At 47.9% G+C, this 13,218-nt stretch overlaps 1 protein-coding gene across 3 annotated transcripts in view; it reads right to left on the minus strand.

The window, feature by feature from the left end:
* Window positions 1–13,218, minus strand: part of LOC132384679 (integrin alpha-7-like) — a 187,657-nt gene that overhangs the window by 28,744 nt on the left and 145,695 nt on the right. For all 3 annotated transcript variants that reach the window (XM_059956042.1, XM_059956041.1, XM_059956043.1), the window contains exons 16-19: window positions 12,621–12,704; window positions 8,405–8,484; window positions 5,673–5,750; window positions 3,877–3,979 (exon numbers count right to left, since the gene is read on the minus strand). In XM_059956042.1, the coding sequence (XP_059812025.1) occupies window positions 3,877–3,979; window positions 5,673–5,750; window positions 8,405–8,484; window positions 12,621–12,704 (345 nt within the window). The remainder of the gene's footprint in view (window positions 1–3,876; window positions 3,980–5,672; window positions 5,751–8,404; window positions 8,485–12,620; window positions 12,705–13,218) is intronic.

Below are 13,218 nucleotides of genomic sequence, written 5' to 3' on the forward strand. Positions count from 1 at the left end.
TTCGTCTAACTGACAAGACAAGTGTGGTGAAAGCAAGGCCTTTCCCTTGCTGAAGATCTCTTCCAAGTCCTTGTACATAGCAGGAACTTCGACTGGCCTGGGTGTTGCAAGTTCTTCCAAACCCTCCTTCAAGGGCAACTCCTGAGCCTTCTTAGATGGCAGAGATGGTTCAACCAATCTCTGAGTCTACTCCCTAGGTTCACTAGACTCTGTCATATCTTCAGGCGACTGCAACGAGGGATTACAGATGGTCCCTGTGCTCCCAGGATCAGGCTCCAAGGGTCTGCGGTTAGGAGTCTTCCCTTTAGTCGGGATCTGGCAGCTGGATCCCTTGGGCTTCAGGTTACCTCCCACTGAAGTCTGTTCCCTCGCTGGTCATTGGTCTCAGGAGAGTCTGGGTGTCGGAACACCACGCCCGGTGTTACGAGTCACTCCCAACCATGTCAGCTTTCCGAGATTCATGCCAGCTGCAAACATACCCTGTCACAATAATTGGACCAAGCAATGATTCTCCCCTCCCTCCTGTCCACAGATGGGTTATGCTGAGACAGTTAAAGATACCCAAGGATCAGGGGTATAAGTGGAGAGTCAATAATGTAAAAACTAGTGTCTTCCACATGATCCCCTATCCTCATCTTTAATTCCACAGTCTGTTGCTGGATCTGCCCGGAACCTAGTGGGCAGCTGCCCAAGACAGTTGCGGGCATGGACTGGCTCGACTCTCACAGTGGTATGTTGAGCCAACATGAAGTTCCCAAGTCCAGAAAATTACTCGCTGCCCCAGAGTCCACAAAAGCCTTTACCTGCCTCAAGTTCTTACCCTAGGTGAACTCCTTCAGCATGAAACTAGAATCCATGGGATTGGGAGTAGTGGCTGCTATCATAACAGTCCTCCAGATCCTCCAGATCTTAGTGGTTGCCCAGATGGCCGCAGCTGCGGACATTCAGCCCAGAGCTGGCCTGCTTTCCCGCGGTAATAGCAGCAGCCTAGATTCCAATGCTGGGACCTCTCATCGACTGACAGCTTTGTGTAACCGATCTGCTTGAGCTCGACAGAGTCATGGTCCGAAATCCGGGAGGGGGTGGTGGAACCACAATGGATTGAGACTGGGCTTGGGCTAGCCCTCTTCGGCCACGGAATGTAATCCCTCTCACGCTCTGCCAGCTGACTGTCAAGGCGGATGCACTGGTCGATGAGGACCTCTAAGTCCCCTGTTGATTCTCCCAAGGAAGGGCATCCTTTAGTTCAACCCAGAGTCCATGGCTAAGGCTTCCCTGTTCCAACCACTCTCCTGTGCCAAAGTTTGGGACTGAATAGCGTAGTCAGCCGCTGACCAACTTCCCTGACACAGCTTCATCAGAACATCTGAGGCTCTGTTTGCGGTGGCGGGATGATAAAATATCTTTCTCACGGAGGCCATGAATTCCTCTGAATTTGCACAAATCTCCGATCTTCGTTCCAAATGTGTGGTGGTCCAGGCGAGGGCTCTCCCTGTCAGGAGAGAGATCATAAAGGCCACTTTTCTGCACTCCAAAAGGGACCAGGATGTCTGGAGTTTGAACACCAGTGGGCACTGAGTTGGTAAGCCACGGCAAGAAATCAGGTCTCTGTCAAACCTCTCTGGGGTCAGAAGATGTACTAGCTCCACAGAGTGGCTGACAGACTCACCTGAGCAACTCTGGCCTCCTCCTTGTGAAAGCTGGTAAACGGTGACCTGGCAATCGTTTATCTCCAGGTTCTGTCTGGAAATCCTCTCACTGACAGCGACCGAGAGACCCTGATACCCTGCTCGGTCCATGTTGGCTCAATCATACTGTGACGAGACCTTGACGAGGGTGGTTTGGACCCAAGTGCTGGAGTATCCGAGGCTGGCATCAAGACACAATATCAAGTTGGAATGAGAACTGAACAAAAACAAATTGCTAAAAGGTGTCTCTAGTTAGGCTTTATGATTGAGCACCAAATGACAGTTCAGCTGTTCCTTGAATACTCAATTCTTGGCTTCCAAAACATGATTGCCTATTGGCAGGACTGTCCTGAACCCTTAAAGGGACAGTTATCCTACTCTGGAGAGCTAGAAAGTCTAAATCCCAGAGCTAACGCAGCTGGGAGCATCTCGTAACACACACCCTCAGTTCTAACCAAAAGGCTCCAAAACCTGGGCCTCTGTACCTCCCTCTGCAACTGGATCCTTGACTTCCTCATCAGGAGACCACTGTCTGTGTAGATCAAAAATACCATCTCCTCCTCGCTGACAATCAACATTGGCGCACCTCAAGGATGTGCATAGCTGTGTCTAGGCATAGCTCAAGCACCATTGATAAATTTGCCTACAACACAACTATTATTGGCAGAGTTTCAAATGTTGATAAGGTGGCAAACAAGAGTGAGATAGATCAGCTGGTTGAGTGATGTTGCAGCAAAAATCTTGCACTCAATGTCAGTACGACCAAAGAACTTATCGTGGACTTCAGGAAGAGTAAGTCGAGGGAACACACACCAGTCCTCATCGAAGTGGAAGGGGTGAGCAGTTTCAAGTTCCTGGGTGTCAATATTTCTGAGCATCTATCCAGGGCCCAACATACTCATGAAATTACGAAGAAGGCACACCAGTGGCTATATTTCGTTAGGAGTTTTAGGAGAATTGGTACAGTATGCCACCAAAGATATTCAAAAATTTCTATAGATGTACCATGGAGAGCATCACTGCCTACCCTTAAATGGAAGATCCTACGAAAAATTGTGAACACAGCCCAGTCCATCACAGTTAAAGCCTTCCCTACCACTAAGCACATCTACATGGAGCATTGTCGTAGGAAAGAAGTCCTTCTTCAAGGACTCAGACCACTAGGTCATGCTCTCTTCTCACTGCTGCCATCAGGAAGAAGCCTCAATGCTCAGACCACCAGGTTCAGGAACAGTTATTACCCCTCAACCATCAGACTCTTGAACTCAAGGGATTAACTTCACTTGCCCCATCACCGAACTGATTCCATAGCCCATGGACTCTCTTTCACAAACTCCTCATTTCATGTTCTAGATATTTATTGCTTATTTATTTATTATCAACATTTTTTTCTTTCCGTTTGTACTTGCACAGTTGTCTTTTACATATTGCTACCAAGATACAGTGAGAACTTTATTTCGCATGCTATCCATACAGATCATGTCATTACAACAATGCTTTGAGGTAGCACAAGGGAAAACAATAACAGAATGCAGGATAAAGTGTTAAAATTACAGAGGAAGTGCAGTGCAGACAAGCAATAAGGTACAAGGGTATAACAAGGTAGGCTAAGTTTGAACCATTAAGCAAAAAGTATCATCCAAGATAATTTGCAAATGCAATTCTAATGTAGAGCAAAAGGAGATAAATTCATAAATTACTCATTCCCAAAGGGTAATCTCATTCAAAATAACTATGTGTGGACACACAACTATATGTAGGCCATGCTCTTTGAGGACAAAACATTGCTGTTTTAGTGAATTCAGCAGAAACCAACTTTCCATCCACTCCCTTGTTTTGGAAAACCAAAACTGTAAACCATATTCTGCATTCAAGAATCCAAATTATTTCCCCTTCCCTCCTCATACGTTGGATTCCAGTGAAACAAATCCATCCTTATTCCAGGTCAAACCCCTTCCCTCTTCAATGAATTCCAGTGCACCAAAACCCTGGAATTAAAAAGCCACTTTCAGTAATGAAACTACCAGATTGTCCAAAAAACTTAGTGACTGACAAATTTATCTGGAGTAGCATACATATACCTCCAATGGGATTGGAAGAAATCCCTCTCCAGAAACAATGTGGGAAAAATGATGAATGTCTGCAAGCCACAACTAAAATTGAGAACAGTTAAGTGTTATATACTTGCCACTAATTCATAATCAACCATGCTCCCTACTTCATCTTCTCCTTCTATTGCACTCTCTCCCACAATTTCACCTCCAAAAGAGACATAATTCGGTGTAACAGATCTGTGAAAGGTAGAAAGAGCCAGCATTAAAGAAAATCTACTGAATACTCTGCTGTACATTCCCAATGAATAACGCCATTGTAATAGTGACCAAATTGTTAAAGAGGGTCAACATCAGGAGACAATGGAACAGACTGGCAATTAATACAAATGCACCAAATTATAACAAACATGAGACTATCTGCAGATGCTGGAAATCCAAAGCAACACACAAAGTACTGAAGGAACTCAGCAGGTCAGGTAGCATCTATGAAAAGAGTAAACAGTCGACGTTTCAGGCCAAGACCCTTTGTCAGGACTGAAAGGAAGGGGAGAAGTTATAATCTTCTGAGGCAATTGATTCAACTCCTTGATGATCGAAAGGTCCTAGACACCTGGAAGATAACAATTAGTGCTGGGTGCAAGGAGAGGAATGGCTTGTAATTTAGGAAACCTGACTACAGTCATTGGTATCTCACAAGGAGGCATTGTAACCCCACATGGACCTACACTGGCTGCCCAGATCTTACTGCATCCCATTTTAAAGCCTTTTTAAAAATCCCTGAGAGGGCTTGAATCTCCTGCTGAGCCGGCCCTCCCTACCTCTCCCTTTCGTTCACAGTAGCGTCTCAATGAACCCCACCCCCAAACTTGACCCCAATCATCCATTTATGCTGCTACATCCCCCCCACCCCACTGTCGTTCTCCGTCATCTGCCTTTCCACCTCTGTTATCAGGCACTAATTGAAGCCTGCCCCACAGCCATAGCACACTTCACTCCTTGCAAACTGTTTTGAGGAGATGGTGTCTTTTAAAAGCACAAGTGACAGCAACTCTTTATGTTTGGATAATATTCATAGGCACCACCTTCTGTTGGCTTCCTTTTAAAAGATGAATTTTACTCTTTGGTGACCTTTGGAGGTGATGCCTTTCCAATGAGACATTAAATCCACTCTCTCATGTAGGTCTTAAAAGTCCTGGTATGCAGAGCGTCAGGGCCTGCCCCAGTGCCCTGTTAATTCCTCAGCTAATATCACTGACATAAAGTCATGTGTTTATTCATTCTCCTGAGGCTTTTGGGATCCTGCAAGAAAGAAAGACCTACATCTCTTTCGTGCCTTTCACAGTCTCACAGCTTCTCAAATTTTTGACCATTACCATCAGGTAGGAGGTACAGAAGCCTGAAGGCACACACTCAGCGATTCAGGAACTGCTTCTTCCTCTCTGCCATCCGATTTCTAAATGGACACTGAACCCATGAACACTACCTCACTATTTTTGATTTGTTATTTACATGCTTAATGTAACTCAGTTTTTTCTCTATATTTATTTACCATGTATTTCATTGTACTACTGCCATAAAGTTAGCAAATTTCATGACATATGCCAGTGACATTAGATCTAATTGTGATTCTGATTCTGAAGATCTCATTAACAACAATAATGACCTGTTAACATTGACCACACTTTGCTTGCCCATATAGTTCTCATACATTGGGAGCATGTCAGAGGATTTCTGGAAATGAGACTGCTCGAAGTTATTTTATGCAAAACGTCCAAAGCCGACATCCCATGGCACCTCTTATACCTTCTCTCTTCTTCAGGTTTACATCCAAGTCAGCAACTAACCTGTTGTATGACCCTCTGAACTTTGACACTGGTCTGTTAAACAACAGCCACCAATGGAATAGTGTTGTTGAGAAAGAAGCACCTACCCAGAGAGGGAAAGTGGTAGAACGATCATCACGTGGGCAGTGGCTGTGATAGGGTTCAAATTGCTCTGTTCACTTATGCTGTGAAGAGAAGTAAAGAAGAATTTCAGAGGCATCTTCGTAATAAACTTGATAATTTATTATTAAATCAAAACAATCCGTTCTAATTTTTGCCAAAATTAGAAATAAGCAAAAGCATGCTGTAATAGTTATCGCTTGCACCAGGTGGCGCCCTTGTACCAGGAGGAAAGGGGCATCACGACAACACTCCCCTCTGCTGAGAGACTTAGTACAACCGCGACTGACAGGCAACAGGCTCCTTCAACAGGAAGGGACCAAAATGGCCATGCCCCAGACTGACACAGAGTGACATCACCAACATAGTTTACCAAAGGGCACTGGGGGTGGTAGGGGTGGTGGTGGGGGGTGAGGATAAGATCTGTATTCCTTGATCTTGGCTGCTATGGAGAAATGCTGAGCAACAGGAAGAAGTGCACATCGTACAAACATATGTGTCAGAAGCAGGTCTACCCACTTGACCTTTGAGGCCTGCTTCACTATTCAATAAGACCATGGCTAATCTGACTCCATCTGCAACGTCACATTCTTGTTCATCCTCCGGTCTGCATTACCCTACAACCATCAGGCCCCTGAACCGGCGCTGATAACTTTCCTCACCGCATCTCCAAACTGCTTCTTCACTCTCAAGGAATCTTTTACAACTCATGTTCTCAGTATTATTTTTTATTTGCAGTTTGCCTTCTTTTGCACACTGGTTGTTTGTCAGTCTTTGTCAATTTATATAAAGTTTCTCATTATAGTCCATAGTACTGTATTTATTTCTCCTGTAAATGCTGGCAAGAAAATGAATCTGAAGGTAGTATATGGTAACATACGCAGTATATGTACTTTAATAATAAATATTCTTTGAAATTGACCCCTGACTTATAAATATTCCATTGCCCTGGATGAAACAAGTTCTAAAGACCCACGACATTTTGAGAGAAGAAGTCTTGCCTCATCTTAGTTTTAACTGGTTTATGCAACATTTTGAAGCAGCAGCCCCTAGATATAGATTCTCCGACACCTACCCTCAGGGTCGTATACATCCAGCCTTTCTTCATGAGAAATCTGCTCATTCTGTATTATTTCAGTAAAAAACACAAACTCCTGAAGGAACTCAGCAGGCCAGGCAGCATCTGAGGGAACAGAGGAATGGTAACGTTTTGGGACGTGGCCCTGCATCAAGACTGAGAGTGAGAAGAGGTGAGAAGACATGGTGAGGTAGGGACTGGCTTCCTCTAGGTCTAGCCAGGTGAGGAGGGGAATGATAGGCAGGTGGCGCCTGGTGGAGGGAGAGATTGAGGCTAGAAGGTGATGTGGAACCACATGGGGCTGCAAATACTGGAATCCAAGAAGTAAGGAAGGTGACAAGTGGAAGGCAGAGAAGGGGGAGATGTTGAGCAGATAGAACCAGTTGAGAGAACCAGGAAGTGCAGTGTGTGGGAGACAGGCAGGTGGAACCAGATGGAGGAGAGGACTGAAACTGGGTGACAGAGGGTGGGGGAGCAGTAGCAAGATCAAGTGAGAGAAGGGAGTGCAGGGAGTGTAGGGTATGTGAATTTGGAAAATTCAATGCCCATCTTTGATGCAGAGTCTCGATCCAAAACGGTGACGATCCCTTTCCTTCCACAGATACCGCTTGTTCCACTGAGTATTTGTGCATTACTCCAGATCGCAGCATCTGCAGTCTCTTGTGTCTCCAATATTCCAGTAGACCTTCTCTAAACTGCTTCCAACACATTTACTCTACATCCTTTGTTAACTAAGGAGAGCAATACTCAACAATACTCCAGCTGAGGTCTCACCAAAGCCCTTTACAATTGAAGTACAACCTCTCTATTTCGTATTCACCCCGAGTAATAACAATACATCTTGTTAGTTTCCCTGCTACCCACATACTAACCTTTCATGGATCATGCACTGACACCTCTGCATCTCAGACCACTGCAACCATCTTGCCTCTGCCTGATTACCTTGAACTTTTCGAAGTGCCCTACTATAACGGAGTTTCTAACAGAGTCAGAAGCAAATCTATAAACCTATGTCACTCACTGCCTGAAGAAAGATGATGGCTGTTCAGCTAAGGCTGCAAAAGTAATCACATCTGCACTCAAAAGGGAAGGAAAAGAGTGCAAGTACACAGCCGGTTGGCTAATAACTGGAAATAGTACTCTCTTAAGGTTAATTCTGATTCTGCTGCAACAGGAAGGAAATAGAGAGTCTAGTAACATGGTGTCATGGTAAGAACCTCTCCCTCGGTGTCAGTAAAGGAGCTGGTTATTAACTTCAGGAAGGGTGGGCGGTGCACATTCTCTGAGTTACATCAACAGTTGAGGTTGAGCGGTTGAGAGTTTCAAATTCCCAGGAGCGAACATCACTAACAGCCTGTCCTGGTCCATCCAGGTTGAAAGCTCACCAACAGCTCTACTTCCTCAATGTTTCTTTTGGCCCAAACCAGATTTTGTAGATGCACCACAGAAAGCATCCTATCCAGGCACATGCAGCACCATATGACAACTACAAGAAACTGCAGAGACATGTGACACAGATCAGCACATCACAGAAACCAGTATCTCTCCATGGACTCTGCCGACATTCTTGCTGCCTCAGGAAAGCAGCCACCATCATCAAAGACAATTTTGCTCTACTTCAAAATCCAAAAAAACACTCACGTTGTGAGCTGAAGAATAATTGGCAGAGTGGTGGTTTCAATGGTGATCAGAGAAGTGCTTAGGATCAGGTAAAACGTAACCTGCAGATAAAGAACGTAGCATCAGTGCTTTCTGATCTATTTAACTCACAAACGCACCGAGCAACTCTCCAATCAGCAATTGTCCAGAAAATCATCTTTCACACTATCCCAAGAAACACAAAATGGGGCAAAGACAGCTAAAGGAAATAAAATGGGGGGAAAAAAACAACCTAGACTCAAGTGAAACTCCCTCTACACCAGGGGTTCCCAACCTGGGGTCCACGGAACTCTCAGTCTTAGGTAACTGTCCATGGCAAGAAATGGGCTGAGAACCCCTGGACCACACGGTCCCATCACAGACTCCCGGGGTCAGACACAGAGTGAATCTCCCTCCACACTGTCCCATCACACACTTCCAGGGTCAGACACAGAGTGAAGCTCCCTCCACACAGTCCCATCACACACTCCCGGGGTCAGACACAGAGTGAAGCTCCCTCCACACCGTCCCATCACACACTCCCTGAGTCAGACACAGAGTGAAGCTCCCTCCAAACCGTCCCATCACACACTTCCAGGGTCAGACACAGAGTGAAGCTCCCTCCAAACCGTCCCATCACACACTTCCAGGGTCAGACACAGAGTGAAGCTCCCTCCACACAGTCCCATCACACACTTCCGGGGTCAGACACAGTGAAGCTCCATCCACACCGTCCCATCACACACTCCAAGGGTCAGACACAGGGTGTAGCTCCCTCCACACTGTCCCATCACACACTCCGGGGATCAGACAGTGAGTGAATCTCCCTCCACACCATCATATCACACACTCCCAGGGTCAGACATAGAGCAATTCTCTCTCCACATTGTCCAATCGCACCCTCCTGGGATCAGACACAGGGTGTAGCTCCCTCTACACTGTCCCATCACACACTCCCAGGGTCAGACACAGAGTGAATCTCCCTCCACACGGTCCCATAACACACTTCCGGGGTCAGACACAGAGTGAAGCTCACTCCACAACATCCCATCACACACTCCCGGAGTCAGACACGGAGTGAAGCTCCCTCCACACCGTCCCATCACACACTCCCGGAGTCACACACAGAGTGAAGCTCCCTCCACACCGACCTATCACACATTCCCAGGGTCAGACATAGAGCAAATCTCTCTCCACATTGTCCCATCGCACACTCCTGGTGTCAGACAGTGAGTGAATCTCCCTCCACACCATCATATCACACGCTCCCGTGGTCAGACATAGAGCAAATCTCTCTCCGCACCGTCCCATCACACAGTCCGGAGTCAGACAAAGGGTGTAGCTCCCTCCATGCTGTCCCATCACACACTCCCAGGAGCAAATCTCTCTCCACATTGTCCTATCACACACTCCCGGGATCACACACAGAGTGAAGCCCCCTCCACACAGTCCCATCACACACTCCCGGGGTCAGACACAGTGAAGCTCCCTCCACACCGTCCCATCACACACTCCCTGAGTCAGACACAGAGTGAAATTCCCTCCACACCGTCCCATCACACACTCCAAGGGTCAGACACAGAGTGAAGCTCTCTCCACATTGTCCCATCACAGACTCCCGGGGTCAGAAACAGATTGAAACTCCCTCCACACTGTCCCAGCACACACTCCCGACGTCAGACACAGGGTGTAGCTCCCTCCACACTGTCCCATCACAGACTCCCAGGGTCAGACATAGAGCAAATCTCTCTCCACACCGTCCCATCACACACTCCCGGGATCAGACACTGAGTGAAGCTCCCTCCACACCGTCCCATCACACACTCCCGGGATCAGACACTGAGTGAAGCTCCCTCCACACCGTCACATCACACACTCCTGGGGTCAGAAACAGAGTGAATCTCCCTCCACACAGTCCCATCACACACTCCGGAGTCAGACACAGGGTGTAGCTCCCTCCACGCTGTCCCATCACACACTCCCAGGAGCAAATCTCTCTCCACATTGTCCTATCACACACTCCCGGGATCACACACAGAGTGAAGCCCCCTCCACACAGTCCCATCACACACTCCCGGGGTCAGACACAGTGAAGCTCCCTCCACATTGTCCCATCACACACTCCTGGTGTCAGACACAGAGTGAAGCTCCCTCCACACCGTCCCATCACACACTCCCGGGGTCAGACAGAGAGTGAATCTCCCTCCACGCAGTCCCATCACACACTCCCGGGGTCAGACACAGTGAAGCTACCTCCACACTGTCCCATCACACACTCCTGGTGTGAGACAGAGTGAAGCTCCCTCCACACAGTCCCATCACACACTCCCGGGGTCAGACACAGAATGAAGCCCCCTCCACACAGTCCCATCACACACCCCCGGGGACAGACACAGTGAAGCTCCCTCCACACCGTCCCATCACACACTCCAAGGGTCAGACACAGAGTGAAGCTCCCTCCACACTGTCCCATCACAGACTCCCGGGGTCAGAAACAGATTGAAACTCCCTCCACACCGTCCCAGCACACACTCCCGACGTCAGACACAGGGTGTCGCTCCCTCCACACTGTCCCATCACAGACTCCCAGGGTCAGACATAGAGCAAATCTCTCTCCACATTGTCCTATCACACACTCCCGGGATCAGACACTGAGTGAAGTTCCCTCCACACCGTCACATCACACACTCCTGGGGTCAGAAACAGAGTGAATCTCCCTCCACACAGTCCCATCACACACTCCGGAGTCAGACACAGGGTGTAGCTCCCTCCACGCTGTCCCATCACACACTCCCAGGAGCAAATCTCTCTCCACATTGTCCTATCACACACTCCTGGGATCACACACAGAGTGAAGCCCCCTCCACACAGTCCCATCACACACTCCCGGGGTCAGACACAGTGAAGCTCCCTCCACATTGGCCCTTCACACACTTCCGGGGTCAGACACAGAGTGAAGCTCCCTCCACACCGACCCATCACACACCCCCGGGGTCAGACATAGAGCAAATCTCTCTCCACATTGTCCCATCACACACTCCTGGTGTCAGACACAGAGTGAAGCTTCCTCTACATGGTCCCATCACACACTCCCGGGGTCAGACACAGTGAAGCTCCCTCCACACTGTCCCATCACACACTCCTGGTGTGAGACACAGAGTGAAGCTCCCTCCATACAGTCCCATCACACACTCCCGGGGTCAGACACAGTGAGGCTCCCTCCACACAGTCCCATCACACACCCCCGGGGACAGACACAGTGAAGCTCCCTCCACACCGTCCCATCACACACTCCAAGGGTCAGACACAGAGTGAAACTCCCTCCACACCGTCCCATCACACACTCCCGGGGTCAGACACAGAGGGAATCTCCCTCCACACCGTCCCATCACACACTCCAAGGGTCAGACACAGAGTGAAGCTCCCTCCACACTGTCCCATCACAGACTCCCGGGGTCAGAAACAGATTGAACTCCCTCCACACCGTCCCAGCACACACTCCCGACGTCAGACACAGGGTGTAGCTCCCTCCACACTGTCCCATCACAGACTCCCAGGGTCAGACATAGAGCAAATCTCTCTCCACATTGTCCTATCACACACTCCCGTGATCAGACACTGAGTGAAGCTCCCTCCACACCGTCCCATCACACACACCCGGGGTCAGACACAGAGTGAAGCCCCCTCCACACAGTCCCATCACACACCCCCGGGGTCAGACACAGTGAAGCTCCCTCCACACCGTCCCATCACACACTCCTGGGGTCAGAAACAGAGTGAAACTGCCTCCACACCGTCCCATCACACACTCCGGAGTCAGACACAGGGTCTAGCTCCCTCCAAGCTGTCCCATCACACACTCCTGGTGTCAGACACAGAGTGAAGCCCCCTCCACACCGTCCCATCACACACTCCCGGAGTCAGACACAGAGTGAAACTCCCTCCACACCGTCCCATCACACACTCCCAGGGTCAATCACTGAGTGAAGCTCCCTCCACACCGTCCCATCACACACTCCCTGGATTGGAACTCCCAGCCTGAAGATGCAGAGTGAAAAAGGTCAGTTATGTTTCACCTATGCCACTCTAATATTTTTGATGTATTTTAATGAATTACATTTTTCAAATATTTTTCAAAAATTTTCTTTCATGAGAAAGATCGAGTACAGCATGCTCCTCAATGTCTGCCAGGAGAAAACACTGGGCCACACTTGCGTACCTGAGCGTCTCGCTTCATGGGGTTTCCCAGTTCACATTCAGCCAGAGAACCATTGGTATTTGCCACACAGACCAGGTTCTTGTCCTGCAAGGAGAGGTTATGTGTTAACTCTTTCAAATTATTTGTGAGCCTTATTCGTACAGTTAGCTATGTTCTAAACTAGAAATGTGTGTATTTGGTCCCCAGCTTGTACTACATATGTCCAATTCAGTTTGAGGACTGTTTATTGTTTTTTTAAATTTTGAATGATAACGAAAGTCTGAGACAAGATTAAGGTAGCCATGGTGTTCTGAAGAAAAAGGGGTCAGGTGGGATAAGCCCTTTTGGGGAAGGGAAAAGCAGAAGAGGCTGTCTGTCCTTTCATCTCAGTTTTGCCAAACAAATGAAAGTAACTACTAAACAGTTAAATGAGGGGAATGTTTCTTTAATAAAAACTGGGCTGTGCATTGACTTGGCTCAGTGTTAGGACATCTGAGGCCTATTACAGACCCAGAATACTGGCAAAAAATGATACCAGAACTGAAAGATTATAACAACCAAGAAAGCATGGGGTTCTCTTCCCCAGTAAAGAGCTCTTCAAAAAGATTTTTTGGTAGGG

Source organism: Hypanus sabinus, chromosome X1 (genome assembly GCF_030144855.1).
Source record: "Hypanus sabinus isolate sHypSab1 chromosome X1, sHypSab1.hap1, whole genome shotgun sequence".
Lineage (NCBI taxonomy): Eukaryota > Metazoa > Chordata > Chondrichthyes > Myliobatiformes > Dasyatidae > Hypanus > Hypanus sabinus.